This window comes from Mizuhopecten yessoensis, unplaced genomic scaffold, assembly GCF_002113885.1.
Source record: "Mizuhopecten yessoensis strain PY_sf001 unplaced genomic scaffold, ASM211388v2 scaffold9985, whole genome shotgun sequence".
Taxonomy (NCBI): domain Eukaryota; kingdom Metazoa; phylum Mollusca; class Bivalvia; order Pectinida; family Pectinidae; genus Mizuhopecten; species Mizuhopecten yessoensis.
The window spans coordinates 995203-1022249 of record NW_018408321.1 but is presented as its reverse complement, the minus strand read 5'-3'; the positions used below and the strand labels follow the sequence as shown (position 1 = coordinate 1022249).

General features: G+C 38.5%; 2 protein-coding genes across 2 annotated transcripts in view; one reads left to right on the top strand and one right to left on the bottom strand.

Moving 5' to 3' along the window:
- The window catches only part of LOC110459180 (probable serine/threonine-protein kinase kinX), a 32143-nt gene extending 24587 nt beyond the window's left edge, over positions 1-7556 (bottom strand). The window contains exon 1 of the mRNA XM_021511317.1: positions 6887-7556. Coding sequence (XP_021366992.1) covers positions 6887-6925 — 39 coding nt within the window. The 5' untranslated portion in view covers positions 6926-7556. The remainder of the gene's footprint in view (positions 1-6886) is intronic.
- Positions 7557-11566: 4010 nt separating this feature from the next.
- On the top strand, positions 11567-26827 carry LOC110459199 (probable GPI-anchored adhesin-like protein PGA55). The gene is made up of 11 exons (XM_021511340.1): positions 11567-11719; positions 12906-14733; positions 15156-15300; positions 15956-16068; positions 16264-16411; positions 16528-16994; positions 17714-17828; positions 18425-18700; positions 22246-22326; positions 22932-23084; positions 26496-26827. Exons 2-11 carry the CDS (start codon positions 13003-13005, stop codon positions 26516-26518), a joined length of 3252 nt encoding a protein of 1083 aa, XP_021367015.1. The 5' UTR covers positions 11567-11719; positions 12906-13002; the 3' UTR covers positions 26519-26827.
- The last annotated feature ends 220 nt before the right edge of the window (positions 26828-27047 follow it).

Here is a 27047-nt window from a genome sequence, read left to right as displayed (position 1 = left end):
AAAAGGCATGTTGGAAAATGTTTTGTGAAGACCCTGTACTTCTATCTCCTATTGGCCACGGTGGAGATATCGGTAATGTTGAGAAATTCATGTGTGGTCTTTATGGATGCAATCCCGAAACCCATGAACCCAGTATTGATGTCTGCCGATACCGACTATTCTTAAAAGCCAGGAAGTCTTTAGAGCTGCTTCCGCCAACTAAAGATGCATTCGCGTTACACGTTAAGAGAGCAGCTTATCAAGCAATGATCTGGATGAAAGCAGCTGATGCAGATTTCGAGCCAGAGGATCCAACAAATATAGGCTGTTGGGTTATAGAGTCGTGTGTACTGAAACCAGTTTGGATGAGCAAACCCTCGGTACCTGTCTCCTGTTTGCAGTTGGTTGCATGTGGATGCACTACAAAATGCAGCACATCAAGATGCAAATGTTATAAGTCTGGGGAGATTTGCATGTTTGAATGTAAATGTGAGGCATCAGGATGTGCCAATCCTGTTGGGTATGAAGATGACTAAATATTGGGGAATTCCATAGTTTGCTGATATTATTTTTTGTGATTAGCCGTACATATATAAAACAAATATCGCATCAATGAGGATCTTTGGTTGTATATGTTGAAGTATGTGTTATATAGATGTGGTAGAGGTGTTTTAGGTCGAACCTTTACATTTAATTATTTGATTTATTCACTTGTGTTCGGATCAGTCCCTTCTATTGCGCAATTCAGTGCTTCAATAACCAATAACTTTACTTTTTTGTTGAAATAAAAGTTTTATGTCACCTCTTTTGCATGTTATCACTCCAGCAAAACAAAGTGTTGGTGTTGAAAATATTTTTGTGAGGTTTTAAACTGATAAATAGGAACAATGTTCGAATATTTCCATAAAACGGTTAAAATGCACCTAATGACCTTTTGACCTATTTAATATCATTTTTTCAACAAATAGGGGGTGACAGCCCCCCTAGCGTGCTTTGATATATATTAAACTTTACAAATAGGATGGCTGTCGAGCATTAACAAATTTTGCCAACGCAAATCATATTTTCTGAGATCCGAGGCAGACTATGCACTCGTGTTGCACATGTGAGGTCGGTACGTCCGCATTCCATGCGTTTCCTATACGACCTTCTTGAGGTCGTTTGGTCTCATGTCACTATCTTCCCGTGAGTCTGTTTATGTCTATGAATTTGAAAGCTTTATTCCTGAAATACGTGTGATTATACATTTCCCGGTAAATTCTCGATATCGGGTGTTGACATATCATCGGCACGCACGTGTACTATTGTTTACCAGGGGCCTGTTCGTGTATGCGGAGCAACCGGTTTGACCGTTTATAAATGTAACAATTTCGGGTATAAATCCTGGCGGACCTGCAAATGTATATGCAGGCCTTGCAAGGCTTTCTCACGGCTCGCCTGAAAGCAGCATCAGATTACTAGGTCCGACCTTATTTAATGAACGAACAACAGTGGTCCGATCGGTTTGACCGTTTAAACGAAAACGGTCAATGTGTAACTATAATTTGCACAACGACATTGAATGCCCAATACGCAATACGGAAATGACGACACGGTGTACATGCACATTTCGATCAAGATAATTGAGTCCGAGCTGTACTTTTTCCGGAAGTACGTCACGAAAATGGACGCTGATGACGATCTAGTTGACCACCTTAAGAACATTACACGTGTGCTTCTTGTCATCACTGAACATGAACCTTGACCGTGTTACTGATTAACGTCATAGGAGTGTATTGATAAACGGAAATAGGAAGTGCATCCCTAGTTGAAAATCCAATGTAGGGAGACAGTATCACAGTTTCCGCATATTCTGATGTTTAATATTAAGCTGATAAATATTGCATGTTTATTATTGACAGAACAATGTGTTCTTTCAATATTTAAGTATTTCCAAGCAATCCAGGCATTAATTCAGGTTTTTTTTTATCAATGAGTCACATGTGTCCATTTTCCTGTACTTCAGGAACCCGGCTACCTATTTCACTACTGTGAAGTTTTTCAAGAAAGATAACTCTTTACATGCAATTACTATATGTACATGGTTTTATTATAAAATTTCAATTTTTAAACGTTTATAGATAAATATTTTTACACAATTTCAGCATTTATTAAATTGATATACATTAATGCAATACTAATCTGTCAGTATCATTATTATTGACATTATTTTGCCTAAAATTGTGTCTTTCAATTTTTTTTCAAAACTCTGACATTCTATATTTTTTTGTGGCAGAAAATTTTCTTTACTTCAACGCAATATAACTACAAAATTGGAAGAAATTCTACTGAGAAATGGTGACACAATCCTATTACCTTAAGGGGATGATCGAGTGATCGTTCTACTAGTATGACAAGCAACAAGGACAAATATCTTGATTTTTACGTCTTTGATTATTTAATCATTTACCGAGTTTTGTTCTGAATGTTCATTTAGTTTTAATTTGCCTGTTCCACCTCATCAATCTACCAATTCGGTTTTTGGCTTTATGTTGTTCAAACTCTATCGATACTAGATTGATAACCTCCTTCTGCTCCTCATTATTTAATAATATCCAATGTCACCAATTCCCCGCTGTATGGTTAAATATGTCGTCAATAGTAATGTATGTCTATCAAAGGAATACACACTCGCCTCTTCCCTGTCAAGGTCTGCCAACAAGAATATAGTAGCGTGTTTTCACCATTAATAAGACATGCTCTATCGTACACAGGTGAAACGCCGCCTGGTTTTAGCACCGTGACGCTGTTATTACTATGTTAATGTCGATATGGCCGAGTGCTGCCATTAACATCTGATGACTGCATCCTACCTGGGAAGCAAATCGCTCCATTCTTATACATTCCAGTGCGTCAGTGTTTCAGGGGACCGTCATCAATAATTTCAGGTAAATCGATTTACAGCGGAGGCTATGACAGATATTTGGATGTCAGAAATTATTTCCATATTTAAAGAAAAATAATAATCTGAAAAATGGAGTGTGTTTAACTGCATGAATGTACAATGACATAAATGTATCGATTAGAACAAGCCGGAATGCAACCCTAATATTAGACACTAGGAACAGGCCAGACATCGTTTTTAGCATCGTTATGTCGAATGAGACCGCGTTTGAACTTATTTCCTACAATATAACAAACGTCGGAGTTGAAACTCATTTGAAACTGAGTTGAAGTTCCTTCTCAAGTACTTTGATGAAATACGGGTCAGAATGCAGCATTGTCGTTCATTAAACCTAAATAGCATGGCAAGTGAAATGCAGGCATGTCTTTCATCAGATATGTTTTAACATATTGGTAAACCTTAATATGTTGGCATATAGTCTTCTATGGTCCTACAGATGACAAACTTACAACAGAGGACTTCCAAAGATTCAGTCTGATGAGGACTGTGGACAGATTTGATGGTCGCCATTATGAACACGTAGGGGAATGAACATATGCCATTTATTTGTGTGATATGATTGTCGATGTTTTTTATTATACTCATCAGTGTGCCTTATGGTTCTGAAGTCACTACCCGAGTTTCGACATAAGGACGTGACTTTACTTGGATATGACTTAGATTTACATGGCGGGTGTCGTCGATGAAGCAGAAGACGCTTACCTTTCCGAAGAATATATGGCCTTATTCTCCTGGAAGTTTTTCAAGAGTCTCTGTGTGAATATTTCGTTTGGTCATTGTTTGCCCTAGTTATATCGACTTCGAGTTAGAATTAAGGTTTTGTTGACACTTCAGTATTCTCTTGTTGTCATTTTCCCCATAGCAACTCGCTTGGTGATAACTGAAATCATGTGATCTTTTGGACAAAACTGCTCTTGAACGTCCGTATATCCGAACATTCGATGCCCTGAGCCGTCCTGGCATCCAATGTAATATATCGGGCCGGTTATAATTATGTCCTCTGGAATTTTGTTTTCAAGACCTACAAAGTTCCATTTTAGTTTGTTAGTTGGCCTTATAACACATACAATCTTATGAACCTTAAACAGCCTCCTGATAGTTTCGAAAATATTTCAGCCGTTTATATGTGAACACGTCTGTCGTGATCGGGAGTTAAAAAAGCGTTCACCAGCACCTATGCCAATACCCTTTAATCAGAATTTTCCACAAAACTTGATTCAGATAGAAAGTTAATAAAAATAGTCTTAAAACAGTGACGCGTAATACACAATGTGGTATCAAATCCGAGAAAAACGTGTGATATTTGGTATAAGGTATTATTCGAAATATCATTTAAAGTCTGAAAGATAGTTTTTAACACCCGGTCTGGAATGTTATATATTATATCTTATCTGAGGGATAATACGTAGTATCTTGTCAGAGGAATAGTACGTAATGTCTGGTCCGGGGAATACAACATAGTGTCTGATCTAAGGGATACAACAGTATGTGTAGCCTGAGAAAAAGTGTGCAAAACATTTCTAGCTTATCTTAAATGGGTATCATTCCGCTATATCTATTTTGATCGTATCGTAAAATAAAGAAGTGAAATTTGATATTCCTGTCTGTAGAGACCATATCTCCTTATCCCGATCGGCCCCTGTCGTACGATTAATTGGATATTTCACAATGTATCTGTAGTATTAGTTTGTTAACTACAATTTATACACGGTCCCTCTATTTACTTATATTATCTCTACACTTTACACTATCTGCTACCCCTATTCAATATTAGTGGAGAGAGTAAGAGGGAATATTATAAAACAGCGTCATGAAAACTCAAAAAGTTTAACTGATAGAACTGCATTTTTCAGTTTCTCTTTACTTGGTATTGTAAGAATAGAACACATATCCACAATAACACTATCTCTCTTGTCCATAGTCTACTAAAGAGAACCAAAAGAAGATTCTTTAGTAACCAGACTCCCTATGTCAATCTTTCTAATAAGTCATGATTGAGAGAACTGAGATCTACCAGTTACTTTATCTTTCCCCTACTAGTCTTCTTCATATTGCTGGATAGAACTGCGACGTCCCCATGGTCATCATAACTTTCTCTATCAGGTCTTTTCATATTACTTGAGAAATCTGTGGGTTCTACAATAATCAGGTTTATCTACCTGTCTTTCTAAAAATACTTGAGATAGCTGTGAAGTTTTCACAGCAATCTATATATCCATCGATTGGTTTTAATACTCCTGGAGAGACCCGTGTAGTGTCTATAGTAATCATATGGAAATCCCACCGCTGCCACCAATGTGATACCTTTCGTCGCCTAAAAACAAACTCTCTTTGCCAGTCTTTTTACCAATTTCTTAGTACTAGTAGGTGGAGCTTTGTAGTTTCATTGGTCACCTTAGTTTCTTTTTCACTCTTTCTTATATAACTTTGATTTCGAAACGAACCTGTCCCTCTACCGATACATCTCCCTCGACACTACAGGTTTTTTTTTTATTTAATATTACCAGAGATATATGGGTTGCTTCTAAAGTAACCAATCTCCCTATCCCATTGCCAGCCTCCAGTTGAGGACTTATTTCGACAGTAACTACAGTGTACATCTCCCTCTATCATTTTTCTTATATAGCTGTGGAGAACTGTGACATTTCCACCACATCTCCCCCTTCCCCCGCCCCAGGTCGATAGCCGTTATCACTGTCGGATAGACACTGCCGAGTGTGTAGCCAGTTGTCATATTAACAATCGTCAACATTGCTAATGATGTAAGCTCAGAAACAATACATATACCCTATTGTCATCCACTTATTGATCGGGGATGTATTAGCATTATCAGCGGCGAGTGAAACCGACCCACAAAACCAACATTAAATATTGAATGCCACAGTCGACATTGTTAGTGTTTTAATTGAATTTCCGTGTAATTTATTTTTCCCTCTCTCGTTTCCATGTTTAATGGGTAAAAAATAGCTTGATTGGGTGTAGTTTATAAATATGACCACTGGAGTACTTGGTGTCTGGTATACCTGGGATATTTGTCCGTCCATATTTACTAGTAATACAAGTCTATAAGTACGCTCGCTAAAGTGGTGGGTCCTTGTAATATAGAAGTGTCTATATTGAGCTTCGGACAGTCGTACAGAAATAATCTCACCGTGTCAGTTTACGCCGTATTTAGACTGTAAACGAGAGGAAGGTACAGAAGAATATCTATCATTAGTGTCTTAATTCTAACACGTAGGTCAACATATGTGCCCTACTTCACAAATAACTTAGATTATTAGGTTCATATTTAGCTGTCACTTTGACCTGTATTCAGACGTTATTAACCTTTAAAGTATGAATATAATTGGGTATACAATACAATAGGATAAATTATACCGGTAAATACATAAAAAGTAATACAAAATATACTCTTTATAAATGCATTATTCATATGCATACAATGTATAACTACAGTTTATACGTACAGTGTGTATATTCAATGAAATATATATATGTATATTACATTCGATATATACCTAAAAGTATACATACAATATGTATACATACAAAATACCCTTTCTTATTCACACTGTGTCCAGTACATACAGGTATGTTGATAAACAATCTGTATATTGGTGAAGTTTGTGTGACACACCCTGTATTTATTTAATACAAGTGTGCTATTCTTGTGGTGAGCTAACTGAATACACATATACATATACAGACAGAATTGCATGGAGAAAATAACTTTTTACCGGTGTTTAATATCTTTTAACCATTCTTAAAATACAAACTGATATACATCGAACGCTTTAATAAAGTAGCAATAATAAAGCGCTTTAGAGTAATTTGACAAATTATATAGGGCGCTATATAAATGTTGTATATTATTATTATTATACCATGTAGAAATCAATTCAAACTGTAGTTATTTAAATTCGTAATTAACTTGTGAGCGTTTAAGTTTTCATAGGGTGTTACCTGGTTCTGTTGCCGGGTAAAGTCCTTCGCCTCCTCCATCAGTGAGGATTAACGGTCGTCTATGAATATCCACTAGTAGACTCCGTTTTGGTCCCGATACTAGTTCCAAAGCCTTTATTATTTGCCTTGAGCACATAAAACCATATTAGTTCGAATATTTGGTAGCGTTTTATCGTGGTTTATTCGTACTCGGCCTCAAATGGTTGGACATGTAGGTGTTGCTCGAGTCACAAGTCTAGGTGTTTTTCCTGCTCTCATTCACAAACCAACAGGCCGTACGTGCAGAAAGATTGCCTTGCTTCGGCCAGGTGTATTGGCAATGTTTGATAGAATAGTCATTAACAGCAACTCCCAATGGTAGTATGTAAAATCACTCAACCGAATCACACAATGGAAAGGTGAACGTGTTACTGTTTTAGAATGGACTGCCCGTACACGTCGAATGCGTTGTCATTAGTCCATTTATTTTCACCTATTCCGGTCCGGCAGCCGACCCTTACTTTCCACTGTGTTGTAGTGAACTTTAATTACACTCGTTCATGTGTTATTGGCATGTATTATGGTGTTGTCTGGTTGACTTACACCATTTACCTTTGGTCAATAACTGACGGACGGCGACAGGTAAGAGGGATTACAGGTAACGCACAAATGAAGAACCAATAATCCTATATTCATCGCACAGTTTGTCTACGCGAGTCAACCTTGCCAGTACCCATGTGTTACTAATTTATTCTATTAACATGACTATATATCTCTCTATCTCTGTTTATTTTTATAGGGCTTATATAATCTTCTGTTGACGCATGTGTTGTTCATTAGTTTGGTCGTGTCATCATCCGGTGACTTCTGTCTATACCATTAGTTTGGTAGTCTCATCCTCTGTTTCATTTTGTTTTGTACACTATGCTGATCAATCCTCTGTTGACGTATGTTTTGTTCATGAATTTGGTTATATCATCCTCTGGTGACTTCTGCTGTACCATTAAATGTTAATATCAGCATTTGTTTAATTTTGTTTTGTACAATTATATTGATGTCCATTGTGTATCCACATAAAGATTTACCTACCTAAAATACCCGGATGTTGTAATGTCAGCCGGACAGTCTTTGTTAAAGCTAATATCATATAACTGTCATGCGGTATCTGTGCTGTAGCATTCAAGTGAGGTGGCACTATAATTGATACCATTGGAAGCACGGTCCCACTACAAACAGAACACAATACATCTCCAGCACACACACAGGCATACACACATCGGGAGGTATTAGCCAGGTGGCATAGGGATTCCTTAAATTTAAGGAAGGATTTAAGTTAAGGAAGCTTCATGAAGCGCAATTTTATTTAAGTTAAGGAATCTCTTTATATTTAAGGAAAAATACGGTTTAAGGAGCTCCTTAAAGTTAAGGAACGTTGATGAAACCGGGGCCAGGTGGCATAGGACTAGTAGTTAGCGGCTGATAAGGCAGCACCTGCGAATTCCTCAATATTGTATTGATTAATATATATGCGAATTGTATTGACTGTATTAAAATTCTATATCTATGTACTGTAAAGGGCTTTAGAATGGCGTATGTTAGCTAGATAGTGCGCTATATCAAATGTTGTATATTTATTTTTATTTATTTATAACAACGGGTGTATCACCAAACAAAAGCACAGGTACATACGTACTGGTATAAGTTACGTCAGAAATATTTGCATCGAGTCGTTCTTAAAAAAAGTTTGCATAGCATTGGTAACACGATTCGGTGGTTTTAAAATGGCTTCGAACGATTTAACTGAATCATGATACTCCCATCTACTTGTAAACAGTATGTAGTTGAATATTATTACGAGTAATGTATCAACGTGATAAAGTAATAAGCAATGGATACAACGACGTAAACCGTACAGTGAAGAGTAAGTTAAAATCACAGGTAGTACAAGTTATTGCCAGTAATATATTATTATTATAATGCAAGAAATACATATAATGACAGTAAAACATAACACAAGAGGCCCAGGGGCCTTAATAGCTCGCCTGGTATTTCATTTAAAACCTGCTGTATACCATATCAGTTCATCAAAGGAGTTCAGGAAATGTAAGATAAATGAAGGACTAAATATGTTTGCGTGGGTAAGAATACAAGAACACGAGTGCATAGTTTATGCCCATCAGTTGTATTTTGTTATATGGTGTGGATCCCAACTGTTTCCATGTTATGACCCAGGGAGTTAGCCCCCAGGGGTGGGTCTTGACCTCCGAACAATCCTCGTAGCACGAATGTCTTCGCTTCTTCATGCCTAGTAATTGTATATTTTGTTATGATGAGGATCTCAACCATTTTAAAAATGTATCAGGAAAGAGAGTAGTGTACTTCGATCGGGAATCGGACTCGCCACCCCTGACTTCCTAGCTGGACGCTCTACCAGTGAGCTAAAAGGATATTCCCTCTAGTTCGAAACTAGAAGGCGACCGTAATCCTATGTACAATCAAATCAGCTACACTACTCACCCATCTTCGAGTGTGTTCGCCCTCGAACACCACAACCCGGGATCTAACTCCATGTGTAACCACAGGGCGGGTCAAGGACACACTTTATAACAGTAAATAGAGTAGTGTGCTTCCATCGGGAATCGAACACGCGATCCCTATGTTCTTAGTCGGACGCTCTACCACTGAGATAAGGGGAAATTCCCTCTAGCTCGAAGCTAGAAGGCGGTCGTATTCCGATGTACAAATAACATGTGCCACAAAAATACTTAATTCTTTCAGTGGGTCCCGCCTCTCTGTCTTCGGGGGAGGGGTTCCCCCTCCATCATACAAGATTGGCTCCCCTTTGTTAGGAAGTAGAACAATTTTAAAGCTTTACTTCTGTATCCCCTGTTATTTGTATTTGAACATTGTTGAATATGCCTATAGCCAAGTAAGCTACAGATATTACGTCATTACTTCACGCCACATGCTGTGCTACCGAGACATTATTTTGGGGTTAAATTCCTCTGCTACCTTGACATTGATTTGAACACAGTTTTAGCTCGTCACCCAAGCAAACTACACACAAAATAATTTAGCAGTTTTGGATTATACCAACTTTGACCCCTGCGACCTTGAACAATGTGTGTTCATGAACAATGTGTGTTCATGACGAATCCCGTTGTTATGAAATAATCACGTTTGAATTATTATTCTTTTTTGTCTGAAGACGTCTATATATTTTTAAACGAACATTTCAAAACACATTTTTTAATGGGCGTACGCCCCCCCCCCCCCCCCTTTTCAAAAGAAAAAATCCTTACATTAGTGCATTTCACAATTATTTTGTGTTTTTTAGCAAAAAAACAAGTCCAAATGTTTTTTCGACTCGCTCCGCTCGGTGATATCTCATTCTACGCCCCATCTTTCAAATATCCTAGAAACGCCCATGGTGATGAACCGGCCAAAATCGACTAAAGGGAGATAACTGATGCATGCTAATAGAAACATGATAAAGACCGGTTATTACATTTCGAAGGGAAATAACTTCGTGTATACTTAATTCTGTAACGTGTTCCGTATAAAAAGTCGTCTGTACATTGGTTATACATTATAACACTAATAACTTTAACATTTCATAACACTTACACAGAAGGATATGCTTTGTGTACATGGCGGATTGAGTCTAAACAGTGACGTATACAGACAATATATAACGCCTAAGCTAGATACGTATACTGATAAAGTTATTTTAAGATTTCCAGTGTGTGTATTTAAGTAAAAGGCATGCCCGTGTGTAAGTCTGACATACAGATCTATCTATATATAATAGTATGGGTCAAAGAAGTAATATTTTTATATTTTCAATTACAGTTTATCAGTTCTATCTTCTTGTAATATGATGTATATGTAACTGTTCTGTTTCACTGTGTCTTGATAAAGGAGCGGATCGCTTCGTAAATTTGACAACCTTAACTTGTCCACACTGTTGGAATTACTTATTTGCCCCATATATATAATAGTATATATATTAAATCTTTCCCGCCAAAAAAGGAGATGCAGATGTAGACTGTCAACAAGTTACATGTATGGGCCACAGGGCTTTGTTACAGTTACATTAGGATGTTTAGGTCCAGATATAACGTTATAGCTGTGATTAACAACTTCTCAGGTCCCTGTGGTATGAGCACGGAATGTTATCTAAGTCCGTGGTATGAGCCATACAAAGTTTTCTAGAGAAACTCACTATATGCATATATGCAATAAATATGCTTGAGTTGCAATATCAAAGCACGGACTTAGATAGCAATTTATTTCCGTGGTCAAAGTAAATCTTTTATATGGTTACTTTGATATTACACATTTCCAAACTGATATGAATCTTACTGAAGGTGTGTTATTTTTTGTTGGATTAGTTGTAACTCCTGTCAGCCCATTGTCATGCAACAGGTCAACTTGCCAATAACCGTTGTGTACTTGACCGGTTTACGCTGATACAGCAGTAACGTATTAACCAAACCATGTCTTGGGCGATTATATCTATATTACCACAGACTACAGTAATAATCGCAGGAGCATGGTATGTAAATGTATCCAAAGGACAGTGGGTAGGGATTTTCTTCACGCCCCCGTGTAATTCGGTCACAGATCACTGCTGAATTTATGACGCGCGACCTATTTACAAAGGCTAGTTACCTTGACATTGTACTCTGCTTGTATATATAGATATGCCAGGCACTAGGGCTGTTATCGCTAAGCACCTAAACGAATGAAATATCGAAGGAAGTCGAATTAGTTGCATATGTACTGCTGACGGTGTTATCAAGGAAGGAAACGACTGAATTTTTGAAGGAAATTAAATTTGGCTAAGGACAGGTAAGTCTCGCGACAGGTGTAACAGTACAATTACGTCGAGACCGATTTCGGAGGAACGAACACGATCAGGCTATGTAAACACATGACTCGTTACAATATATAAGGGTCTTCCTGTCTCTGATCACATCACATTTTGACACGTAACATCAGCAGACACTGATGTCAAGGCACGACAAAATTCCATTGGCCTTACATATAAGCTAGTGTATGTGTGGCTAGTAATATTGAAGTCACGTACTGATTTGCATAGACCTGGAATTCTGACCAGATTAATATTTTACAATTGGTTAAAAAAGATACCCTGATGCTGAGGGAAATTAATAAATAAAATATACCACAAAGTACTGGTGAGTGAGGGTGTATTGGTGGGAGGGTAGTGTTCGGGGTTGGTCACGACTTTTGGGTTATGTGTCCGTGGGCGAGTGGCTCGAGTTTCCTCTGGGCCTGACACTAGACTTAGATATTTGATAGATGCATGTTTGCTGTGGGCTTGCCTTGCATCTATCTGTCGATAAGTCTGGTGTCTTTTATATCTTTATTAGGGGTCGAGTGTATATCAGGTCCAGTACACTCTGCCGATTGAGCTATATAGCTATAAAGACCTATATAGCTATATACACCTATAAATTATAGCTGTATTGAGCTATATTTTCTCAGATTTCAAATTTCATTAAATTAAAGCAAAGTCGCATAAAACAATAAGGTTAATGGTAATGTTGACTACAAAAAGCATACAGTTAGATGTTTATTTTCATTTTTCATAAATGTAAAATATTTCCGATTTCTTTACATCATTATTTTTTAAAAGAATACTTGTATTTAATGTCTTTTGTTATCAACTTAATGATACAATGTTCTTTTAAATGCGACTTCGTTCTGTTTTCCTTAAAAAAGAAAATCACTTGAAAATAGCTCAAAAGACCTATTTCAGATAGGTCAATAGAGCTATTATAGGTCTTTACAGCTATATAGCTCAATCGGCAGAGTGTACTGGACCTGTATATGGAAGTTTATCAAATTCACTGAATGCTCAGTACATTTAGCCTCAACTTCAGCTACAAAGTGCTTTTTGTTTAACTGTCTCCATACTTGACTATGTGTACAGTTTATAATACTAAAACTCATTTTTCAAATGGCATTAAAAAATAACCTCTTTTTACTTATTGTCATTGTTATTTTTTTTCAGGCATCTGAGGAGAGTGAATGGAAAACTGTATTCAAATCTCTGATTTGCACACGGTGCATATTGTTCAAAACACAATGTGTGAATGCCCTAACAGAATATGAACTTATCTGGACAAGCAATTTATGCCCCAAAAAAGGTATATTTGTCCAAAAGTTCAAGTGATTGTACCCAGGCTGCAGGGGATGAGAAGACAGAAGATTCTGTTAACAGTCAAGCTGTGACTGACAACATGTTCGAATTACAATCTCAGAAGTTCTTGTCACTTTTTGGACAGCCAAATACAACACCAAAGCCATTTTATACACCAAGCTCACCTAGTGGTCAGTTTATCGTAAACAGTAGTACTGGTTGTGGTCATCAGTTGTATATGGGTAATGAAATTGACCAACAAACAGCGAATTATCTGCCTCAACACAGCAGCTACTCTCATGGCCTTGGCCTTCTTTCATCTGTGATCAGTTCCACTGGACCCAATCAGCTGTCTTCTGCAAACAGTTCTTTTGAAGGTCGACATTCCTTTGCAACAGCTTCCGCTGACACTGGGAAACTATCTTCTGCATGTTATTCAAAGGAATCTGGTGGTCAGTTGTGTTCTGAAAATGTCAGCCCAGTGTCTGCGAGTATGAACCAAGTGACTTCTGTGAATACAAGACCAGTGCCACCTTTGAATTCCAGTGAAGTGCCTTATGTGAATGCAAGCCAAGCATCTTCTGTGAATGGTAGCCAAGTGTCCTTTGAAAGACTAGCGAGTTCCTTTGGTCAGAATGTAGACCCTTACAACACCTGTCAGTTTCTCTCTCCAAAGAATTTAGAGGTCACTGGCTCTGGCCAGGCATTGTCTGGAAGTTGTGCCGTTGCTATAGACACTGAAGCAACTGGGAACAGTGGAAGAGTAGAAAATTTAAATGATTCAAAATATGTTGAGCAGCTGTCAGGAAATACTGGTAACTCAAACAGTGTTAGTCAGTCCCCTATTACTTGTAGTACAGCCAGATGTGACTCCACTCAAAGTCCCTTGACGTTTAACGAGGGGTTCGTTAACTCACCAGAGAGTTGGACTTTTTCCCCACTTGTGCCTTTTAGTCTATCACACGATAATTCCTATGATGAATGTGCACATGGCAGTCCATTTACAGGAATGCCAGAAGTGACCAGTCAGTCTACACTTGATGAGTTACAGAACGATGTTAAAAGTTCAGTTTCAGATAGCAAAGATATGTCCAGCAGCAAATGTTACAGTAGCACAGTTCAAAACAGAACGGAAAAAGCTATGACATGGGCTCAGAAGTATGGAATAAACATTAATGCTAAACAAAAAACATCTTCGCGGCAGTCATTCAGTAGGATTAGTCTGGCAGATATTGAAGAATTTTCTGGCAAAATTGTCCCAGGAAAACGAAAGTCTGTCGAAACCTGTAGTTCAAACAACAAGTTACTAGGACCCTCAGAACCTAAACAAATGTCCACTTCTCCAAGAGAAGTGAAATATTCATCAGAAAATCACGTGGATTATTCAAGTTCTGTGATATTATCATCGTCCCAGGTGTCCTCGACAGATATGAACCAGGAACATTCTCTAGAAAGGTCCCGTCAGGGCCAGAATAGAATACCATCAGAACTGTCCCCTATGCCCTCCAGCACATCGGAGATATCTGCAGTGCCCCCTAAGATGTATGGGATATGTGAGGAGGACAGTAATGAAATTAGCAGCTCTGGAAGTGTAATGGACTATGTACAGAATCAGGGCAGTACTGACACCTACTGTCAGGTGTGTGGGGACAAGGCGGCAGGATTTTACTGTGGGGCCTTCATCTGTGAGGCGTGTAAGGTATGTACGCGTGTTACATGTAGGTCTAATATGTACCACTTTAAGGTCAGGTGTGCCAAAGATTAATTTAGATCTTGGTTTGGGTGGTCCATAGACAAGTTGTCATACAACTTTGATCAGGCACATACAATTTAGCAACACCAAACATTACTAAATGATTTTGTCTCAGGAATTTTCATACATATTTAACTATTTTTGTCCAACCTGAGGAAAGTGAATTTATTTCAGGACAATCATAACAATGATATGCGTTTATAAGCTCTAATATGTAAATGTGATTTATTTTAAGACAATCATAACAATTATATATGTTTATAGGCTTTAATTTATGATATGTAAATAATTTGCTTGATCAAAAACTGCAGGAAATATTTGGTATATATATGTTTTAAAATGAAAAATATTAAATTTTCATTTTACAGAAATTCTTTATGAGAGCCAATAAGCTGGAAAAATTAAAATATGTGTGTCTACGGGTAGGCAGGTGTGTGATCACCAAGGAGAGTCGAGTTCAGTGTCAGTACTGCCGATACCAGAAATGTGTTAGTCTGAAAATGTATTGTCCAGGTAAATAGTGATTTAATCTTACAACATCACTTTTTTATTTGAAGATTGCTTTATAATGAGAGTTGTCTCCTGTTTATATGAAAAAACAGCCCCAAGAAACAATAATTGAAGAATTTATAATTCCAATTAATTTTGACAATCTGGATAGTTGATTTTCACCTGATAGTTTCTAACAAATTTGATATAAAAGCAAGTATATTAACCCTTTCACCCCTATGTAACTTTAGAAGACTCTACCATGCATTGATCTGGACAAGTCCATTATGGTCTATAGTGGTGAAAGGGTTAAGAATACTTTGAAATGTGTTCTTGTAACAGAGATCCAAGGTCAAGGTCACCATTGCTATTTATATACATTTGTCAACAAATTAAGTGACATCACTTAGAGAGCCTCATCATTCCATTGTAGATACTGATAAAATGTTATACATATGTCAGTAAGGAGAAAACCTTGAATGAGGTCATATTTCAAGGTTAGAAGGCCATGGTCAAGGTCACTTTTACTATTTATATTCATTTTTCAAATGATGACACTATTACTGATTAGCATAGGTGCGGTACAGCAGGCACAATAACGTCTTACAGACATATTATAGTTTTAGTAAAGTTTCACCTTTTTCAATGGAAAGTTCTAAACAGTTTAAGTATTTTTCAGGTACGGGCGACAGCAAGAAAAAAGACAAGAAGATTGGGGAGATTCCTTGTCGAGTGTGTAGCGCCCCATCTTCAGGATTCCACTTTGGAGCACTCACCTGTGAAGGGTGTAAGGTAATATCACATGTTTTCTATACAATGCAATGCAGCATTGGAATATTCCCGATTTTGTGACATCATGTCATTTTTGTCCCAAACCCACACCATTGGGTCCAACCCTGTCAAATGTTCTAGTCACTGCTGCCAATTAGGGCAGCTGATCTCGATATTGTCGTTCCTATTATCACTGCGTGGCTTGTGTTGTTTCAGGGGTTCTTCAGGCGTATGGCAAAGGAGAGGGAATGTCAGCGTTACAAGTGTTCTAAGAATGGTAGCTGTGAAGTAAACACCATCACACGCAACCTCTGTAAGGCATGTCGCTATCGCAAGTGTGTAGAGTGTGGCATGTCCATCGAAGGTAATTGTATTAGCATTTTCTTAATTGGAACCTCACCAGAAAGAGCATTTTATAAATAAGTATGAATTGTTTTGACGATATTCTAGAGATGTTTATCACTATTTTTCATTTTTTAGGAAGCAGAATTGGTCGCCAGCCAAACTCAGTCAAGCATGCAATATCTATTGAGGCAGAGAAACAAGGAAAGACACAGTGTAAGGAGCAGGTACTCAACGATGGCATCAACATCAGTGACATGGAGGCTATGGTTAATGCAGCCATACCAGCCACGGTAGAGGAACTGGCGCAAATAACATCGGATATACAACCACAGCAATTTGACGTGAAGGAAATGAAAGGAGAGGTCAAAATTTCTGAAGAAAACAAGGACTTGGAGACTACACCTCTGCCACTTGTCCCTGTGGAGATTAAACAGGAACCACAATCACCAATGGCCACGATTACGAAACCCTTTACCTTGAGGAGCAGTTGCAGCGGCAGCAGTATTGTAGACAGCATCAGTTGCGAAAAGACCTTTGAGATTCTTGATAAATGTGCTGATTGTAATGAGGAATTAGAACACCTTCTACCAGTTATTAAGAATGTAAGTATAACACTCCTTTTATTTTCACTGCAAATATTAAGTAATTATTTAGGACAAGATATGCTTGTTAAGAGAGATAGAAACACTGCCTTTATTAGTGCTCCTCTGTTGTAACATTCTTTGGTTTTGGAGATAGAAACCTAAAATGTAACACAACAGACCTATCAAGTATCATTTTACTTCAATAAGCATTATTATTTTCTGTGTTAATGCAAACGTATATATACAGTTAGTTCTATGTCCTACTTATTACTACTTCTTAGTTTACTTCATCCTCTATACTCCATGGGTTACGCTCACTAACGCTCTCTGCACCCCTGGAATATGTCATAGCAATATTGATGGCTCACAGCTAGCTATTTTGATTGGTATCAGGTAAAATAAAAAAGACCAATCACTAGGCTAATGCCTGTTCTTTGAAGATTACAGAGGAGCGACACCCGACTTAGTTCAAAGCCAGTCAATTTTACCGTTACACGACCGAGAGTTTTTTTTTTATATACATCAAAGGAGCAAACTAGTCTTCTTGTCTCATCCACAAGGTGGCGCACACCGAGCCTTTGCTTTTGCTATGACATATTCCAGGTGTGCAGAGAGTGAAAGTAAGCATAACATCTGGAATATCGAGGATGAGTTTACTTCAGCTTAATAATTGTTCTTGGTATATGTATCAAATATCCTTTCTTTGTAATACATGTAATACTATTTTTTGCTTGCAGAATGAAGAGGATGAATTAGCTGAGTTTACATCTATAAAAAGTTCATGGGTCAACATGATGTCTTCATTTGAATTCACTGCCAGAAAACTCATCAAATTCTCAAAGAAAGTTCCTGGTAAAATATTCTCAGATTTCTTCATCTTTTTTTTTGGCTGAATATTGAGGCATAAAACAATGTGTAAAGGAACTTATCTTGACAGTCTCAGATTTCAAAAAAATAATCTATTTTTCAATAAATCCAAACTAGTATATGTCATCCATATAGAAAGTAAATACTGTATGCCGGGAAATTTCCGTCCAGTCAAACTTTCGCCCTTCACCAGGATCATCTATATTTGCTTAGTGTTAATTTCTCCCGTCACATTTAATTACTATGTATAACATGTTGTTTACTAATGTTCGGTGTGTTGATAAATTCGCCCTCATTACAGACAGAGAAAAAGGAGAAAATTAAACTACAGCGAAAAATTTCCCAGCATACAGTGTTGTATCATTTCCCACTCAAGTTGGATTTGAACCACATCAGAAAATTAAGATGCCTCCAGTGGCTATTTTGGATTTCGTGAATTGCAATCAGCAATCATTACCAACTAAACTGGGGCAGGCACCGTATCTCCTTCCATGAAACTACTATACTCTCTAGTTGTAAACTTTCACTAATGTTATGCCTGTTTCCTTTTTCTAATTTTTTGAATAATAATTTGTTTTCAGGTTTCCGAGCCATTTCATTGGATGACCAAATCAAGCTCATACAAGCCTCAATCTACCCAATAGTAGTCTTGAACTGTTCACGAAGCTTTGACAATGAAACCAAACAGTTCAGCTACTTCAACTACACACCAAGACAGAGGGAAACAATTCAATCATTCTTCCCGATGCTGAAAATCCTATCAAGCCACTTTATACACACGGGCACTATGGTGAAACTGATGAACTTTAGTTCGATGGAATACACTTTCCTGTCCATTCTGCTGCTGTTGAATGCTGGTAGGTATCCTTTTTTGGTTAAAACTGATTGTTATAAGACCTGCCTTGCTTCTAACATCTGTTGCATACAACTGTCTCAAAGTACATACATGTACATCAATTCAGAGAGTTCCGGTAAAAATTGTGTGAAGGACATAAACATATTTTGACATTTTGGGTTTTATTGCTGGATCATTGAACATCTGGAGCATGGATCTATACTTTGCTTATTAGTCACCTACTGGTGAAACCGGGGGGACTATAGTTTTCCTATCCGTCCGTCTGCGTACGTACGTAACACCATTGTTCATCAGCGCTCTAGCGACTTCATTCCTTGAGGGATTTAGATCAAACTTCACACAATTACAAATTTAAAGGACCATAATATCTCGGACAAGTTCGAATTTCAGAGTTAATGGGTCAAGGTCACTGTTACTATTTTTAGAAAATTCATTGTCAGCGCTCTAGCGGCTTCATTCCTTCATGAATTTTGATCAAACTTCACACAATTACAAAGGACCATAATATCCCAAATTAACACCAAAGGGTACCATTTTTATAAATCATTACAGTTTAATAGCTAGCAGGGGCCGGTAGGGGACATGTAATGCTTTAGCAATACTCAGTATGCTTGTTTTCACATTTTTTTTACAATTAAACAATTATTTAGCTCAACAAAATCCTATATTTGCCAAGATAAATAAAATTTTACTTCCATTGATCTGAACAAACAGTTACACTGACCAAGCCTGAGGGATATTTTAATATTGTCCTGTTACGTTGACCAAGCCTGAGGGATATTCTGATATTGTCCTGTTACATTGACCAAACCTGAGGGATATCCTGATATTGTTCTGTTACACTGACCAAGCCTGAGGCATATCCTGATATTGTCCTGTTACTCTGACCAAGCCTGAGGGATACCCTGATATTGTCCTGTTACACTGACAAAGCCTGAGGGATATCCTGATATTAGCCTGTTACATTGACCAAGCCTGAGGTATATCCTGATATTGTCCTGTTACCCTGACCAAGCCTGGGGGATATTTTGATATTGTCCTGTTACATAGACCAAGCCTGAGGGATATCCTGGTATTGTCCTGTTACATTGACCAACCCTGAGGGATATCCTGATATTGTAGTGTTACATTGACCAAGCCTGAGGCATATCCTGATATTGTCCTTTTCCACTGACCAATTCTGAGGGATATCCTGATATTGTTCTGTTACACTGACCAAGCCTGAGGGATATTTTAATATTGTCCTGTTACGTTGACCAAGCCTGAGGGATATTCTGATATTGTCCTGTTACATTGGCCAAGCCTGAGGGATATCTTGATACTGCCCTGTCTGACCAACCCTGAGGGATATTTTGATATTGTCCAGTTACACTGACCAAGCCTGAGGGATACCCTGATATTGTCCTGTTACACTGACAAAGCCTGAGGGATATCCTGATATTATTGTGTTACACTGACCAAGCCTGTGGGATATCATGATATTGTCCTGTTACACTGACAAAGCCTGAGGGATATCCTGATATTATTGTGTTACACTGACCAAGCCTGGGGGTTATCCTGATTTTGTCCTGTTACATTGACCAAGCCTGCGGGATATCCTGATATTGTCCTGTAACATTGACCAAGCCTGAGGGATACCCTGATATTGTCCTGTTACACTGACAAAGCCTGAGGGATATCCTGATATTGACCTGTTACATTGACCAAGCCTGATGGATATTTTGATATTGTCCTGTTACATCGACCAAGCCTGAGGGATATCCTGGTATTGTCCTGTTACATTGACCAAACCTGAGGGATATCCTGATATTGTCGTGTTACACTGACCAAGCCTGAGGCATATCCTGATATTGTCCTGTTACTCTGACCAAGCCTGAGGGATACCCTGATATTGTCCTGTTACACTGCCCAAGCCCGAGGGATATCTTGATATTGTCCTGTTACACTGACCAAGGCTGAGGGATATCCTGATATTGGCCTGTTAGATTGACCAAGCCTGAGGGATATCCTAATATTGTTGTGTTACACTGACCAAGCCTTAGGGATATCCTGATATTGTCCTGCTACATTGATCAAGCCTGAGGGATATCTTGATACTGCCCTGTCTGACCAACCCTGAGGGATATTTTGATATTGTCCAGTTACACTGACCAAGCCTGAGGGATATCCTGGTATTGTCCTGTTACATTGACCAAACCTGAGGGATATCCTGATATTGTCGTGTTACATTGACCAAGCCTGAGGTATATCCTGATATTGTCCTGTTACACTGACCAAGCCTTAAGGGATATCTTGATATTGTCCTGTTACTCTGACCAAGCCTGAGGGATACCCTGATATTGTCCTGTTACACTGACAAAGCCTGAGGGATATCCTGATATTATTGTGTTACACTGACCAAGCCTGAGGAATATCTCAATCCTGTTGTGTTTACAGGTCATCACTGTTTCTTCATGTTAACTCTCTTATGTTCCATCCTTTCTGTTTAGATGTTATTGTCCTGTTACACTGACCAATCCTGAGGGATATTTTAATATTGTCTGTTACGTTGACCAAGCCTGAGGGATATTCTGATATTGTCCTGTTACATTGGCCAAACCTGAGGGATATCCTGATATGGTCCTGTTACATTGACCAAGCCTGAGGAATATCCTGATATTGTCCTGTTACTCTGACCAAGCCTGGGGGATATTTTGATATTGTCCTGTTACCCTGACCAAGCCTGGGGGATATTTTGATATTGTCCTGTTACCCTGACCAAGACTGAGGGATATCCTGATATTGCCCTGTTAAACTGACCAAGCCTGAGGGATATACTGAATTTGTTGTGTTACACTGACCAAGCCTGGGGGTTATCCTGATTTTGTCCTGTTACATTGACCAAGCCTGCGGGATATCCTGATATTGTCCTGTAACATTGACCAAGCCTGAGGGATACCCTGATATTGTCCTGTTACACTGCCCAAGCCCGAGGGATATCTTGATATTGTCCTGTTACCCTGACCAAGCCTGGGGGATATTTTGATATTGTCCTGTTACCCTGACCAAGACTGAGGGATATCCTGATATTGCCCTGTTAAACTGACCAAGCCTGAGGGATATACTGATATTGTCCTGTTACACAGACCAAGCCTGAGGGATATTTTGATATTGTCCTGTTACATAGACCAAGCCTGAGGGATATCCTGATATTGTTGTGTTACACTGACCAAGCCTGAGGGATATCCTGAATTTGTTGTGTTACACTGACCAAGCCTGAGGGATATCCTGATATTGTCCTGTTACATTGACCAAGCCTGAGGGATATCTTGATATTGTCCTGTTACACTGACCAAGCCTGGGGGATATTTTGATATTGTCCTGTTACATCGACCAAGCCTGAGGGATATCTTGATATTGTCCTGTTACACTGACCAAGCCTGAGGGATATCCTGATATTGTCGTGTTACACTGACCAAGCCTGAGGAATATCTCAATACTGTTGTGTTTACAGGTCATCACTGTTTCTTCATGTTAACTCTCTTATGTTCCATCCTTTCTGTTTAGATGTGGAAAATCTGGAGGATTCTGAGAGGGTTCGTAAACTGCTGCTGGACACCACCTTTGCCTTGCAATATCATGAAGAAAGTATGTAATGGTGGTTTTCTCAGATCTTATCACAAGTATTAACAAACAAGATGTGACATTAAAAAGATAAATCTATAAACTGTATATTGCTACCATTTTTGCAAATATCACAGACATACAGCCGTAAAATTCCCAGTAGTAACTATACCAGTTATGTTTGTATAACAAGTCTAATAATGGTAAACTCATTACTGTGAAGAGCAACTATAACCATATATATATCATAAATAAGAAATCTGTATATGGCAAATAAGATCTACCCTTCAGCTTGACACTGAGTGTGAGTATTGATCTGCTCATAGGCAATATGAATGCCAACTGGACAATGGCAAATCCAACAGGAAGTGCTAGTCACGCTTTATTGAATTTGCTTTGTTTAATGCTTCATGAACTTAGAAGTGAAATCCAGTTCCTTAACTGTAAACATTAGAACAGTATAAACATCATAAAATAGATTCAATCACAACAGGCGAAGGAGCAATAAGTTGTTCTTGTAGTTTATTAGAAGTGTCAACCGGTTTCGCATTAGAACAGTATGTACAGTCAGAATCATTGTATTTTGTGAATGATTTCTGTGAACTGTATGTATGGCTCTTATTTCATAGCCACCTACACTGATGGCAGTACACGCTTCGGGATGTTGCTGGTGAGGTTAGCTGAACTACACTTCATCCTCATACAACACAACACAGCCATCACCGTCATGCTCAAGAAAAATCCTGAACTGACACTTCCACAGATGTACAAAGAAATGTTTGGTAAGTAGTGACTGGGTTGAATGAGACACCACACATGTAAATGACACAACACATGTGAATGAGACACCACACATGTAAATGAGAAAACACACATGTGAATGAGACACCACACATGTGAATGAGACACAACAGATGTGAATGAGGCATCACACATGTGAATGAGACACAACACATGTGAATGAGACATCATACATGTGAATGAGGCATCACACATTGTGAACGAGACACCACACATTGTGAATGAGACACCACACATTGTGAATGAGACATCACACATGTGAATGAGACACCACACATTGTGAACGAGACACCACACATATGAATGAGACACCACACATTGTGAATGAGACACCACACATTGTGAATGAGACACCACACATTGTGAATGAGACACCACACATGTGAATGAGACACCACACATTGTGAATGAGACACCACACATGTGAATGAGACACCACACATTGTGAATGAGACACCACACATTGTAAATGAGACACCACACATTGTGAATGAGACATCACACATGTGAATGAGACACCACACATGTAAATGAGACACCACACATTGTGAATGAGACATCACACATGTGAATGAGACACCACACATGTAAATGAGACACCACACATTGTGAATGAGACATCACACATGTGAATGAGACACCACACATGTAAATGAGACACCACACATTGTGAATGAGACACAACACATTGTGAATGAGACACAACACATGTGAATGAGACACCACACATTGTGAATGAGACACCACACATGTAAATGAGACACCACACATTGTGAATGAGACACAACACATGTGAATGAGACACCACACATTGTGAATGAGACACCACACATTGTGAATGAGACACAACACATGTGAATGAGACACCACACATTGTGAATGAGACACCACACATTGTGAATGAGACACAACACATGTGAATGAGACACCACACATTGTGAATGAGACACCACACATTGTGAATGAGACACAACACATGTGAATGAGACACCACACATTGTGAATGAGACACCACACATTGTGAATGAGACACAACACATGTGAATGAGACACCACACATTGTGAATGAGACACCACACATTGTGAATGAGACACAACACATGTGAATGAGACACCACACATTGTGAATGAGACACCACACATGTGAATGAGACACCACACATTGTGAATGAGACACAACACATGTGAATGAGACACCACACATTGTGAATGAGACACCACACATTGTGAATGAGACACAACACATGTGAATGAGACACCACACATTGTGAATGAGACACCACACATTGTGAATGAGACACAACACATGTGAATGAGACACCACACATTGTGAATGAGACACCACACATTGTGAATGAGACACAACACATGTGAATGAGACACCACACATTGTGAATGAGACACCACACATTGTGAATGAGACATCACACATGTGAATGAGACACCACACATGTAAATGAGACACCACACATTGTGAATGAGACATCACACATGTGAATGAGACACCACACATGTAAATGAGACACCACACATTGTGAATGAGACATCACACATGTGAATGAGACACCACACATGTAAATGAGACACCACACATTGTGAATGAGACATCACACATGTGAATGAGACACCACACATGTAAATGAGACACCACACATTGTGAATGAGACACAACACATTGTGAATGAGACACAACACATGTGAATGAGACACCACACATTGTGAATGAGACACCACACATGTAAATGAGACACCACACATTGTGAATGAGACACCACACATTGTGAATGAGACACAACACATGTGAATGAGACACCACACATTGTGAATGAGACACCACACATTGTGAATGAGACACAACACATGTGAATGAGACACCACACATTGTGAATGAGACACCACACATTGTGAATGAGACACAACACATGTGAATGAGACACCACACATTGTGAATGAGACACCACACATTGTGAATGAGACACAACACATGTGAATGAGACACCACACATTGTGAATGAGACACCACACATTGTGAATGAGACACCACACATGTGAATGAGACACCACACATTGTGAATGAGACACCACACATGTGAATGAGACACCACACATTGTGAATGAGACACCACACATGTGAATGAGACACCACACATTGTGAATGAGACACCACACATGTGAATGAGACACCACACATTGTGAATGAGACACCACACATTGTGAATGAGACACAACACATGTGAATGAGACACCACACATTGTGAATGAGACACCACACATTGTGAATGAGACATCACACATGTGAATGAGACACCACACATGTAAATGAGACACCACACATTGTGAATGAGACATCACACATGTGAATGAGACACCACACATGTAAATGAGACACCACACATTGTGAATGAGACATCACACATGTGAATGAGACACCACACATGTAAATGAGACACCACACATTGTGAATGAGACATCACACATGTGAATGAGACACCACACATGTAAATGAGACACCACACATTGTGAATGAGACACAACACATTGTGAATGAGACACAACACATGTGAATGAGACACCACACATTGTGAATGAGACACCACACATGTAAATGAGACACCACACATTGTGAATGAGACACAACACATGTGAATGAGACACCACACATTGTGAATGAGACACCACACATTGTGAATGAGACACAACACATGTGAATGAGACACCACACATTGTGAATGAGACACCACACATTGTGAATGAGACACCACACATGTGAATGAGACACAACAGATGTGAATGAGGCATCACACATGTGAATGAGACACCACACATGTGAATGAGACATCATACATGTGAATGAGGCATCACACATTGTGAACAAGACACCACACATGTGAATGAGACACCACACATTGTGAATGAGACACCACACATGTGAATGAGACACCACACATTGTGAATGAGACACCACACATGTGAATGAGACACAACACATGTGAATGAGACACCATACATTGTGAATGAGACACCACACATGTAAATGAGAAAACACACATGTGGATGAAATGTTACACATGTGAATGTGGTACCAATTATATTCCATATATTTGTTTTGATAACATTAATTAAAGCTAGGTCAATTGACCTCATTTATATCTTTTTGAAAAAACATTTCTAAAAACGTTTTCTTATACAATGATATAGAACGATTAATACATGTAATGTAAATTTTTTTATTTTTTTTTAATAAAAATCCAGGCATCTGTTTTTGAGTGTCATCAAGTGTAAAAGACACCATAATTACTCCTCTTCATTTCTATTCTTTTCCAGATACCGATATTATCTGGTATAAAAGGGCTTAGTATAATTGAGTAAATGTTGTTTTTGTTGTCTTAAAGGTGAGAAAGTGCTGGAGAACTGACTTTTCTGAAGATTTACAGAACACAGAAACAGCTACTGTTTCAGTAACTTAATTCGCTTTTCTGAAGGTTTAGAGGACACAGAATCAGCTACTGTTTCAGTAACTTAATTCACTTTTCTGAAGGTTTACAGGACACAGAAACAGCTACTTGAATGGAGGGGGATGGGTGGTGTGTTTTAGTATACCTGTTGCTTATAGTCCTATTTTAAAATTGTTATTGTCAAGAAATACAACATTCATTAAGGATTAACTTGAATATATTTTTAATGTTATGGATATATAACACAAAAAAATGGAGTGTACTCTCATCATAAACCGCAACCGCTTGTGGTTTATTAGCTCACCTGGCACAAAGTGCCAAGTGAGCTTATGCCGTGGCGCGGCGTCCGTCCGGCCGTCCGGCCGTCCATCCGTCTGGCCGGCCGGCGTCAATATTCTACTTTTAAACGACTTCTTCTTAATAACCGAAAGGCCTAGGGTGTCGATATTTGGCCAGAAGCAAACTGGGATGAAGGGCTACAAAGTTTGT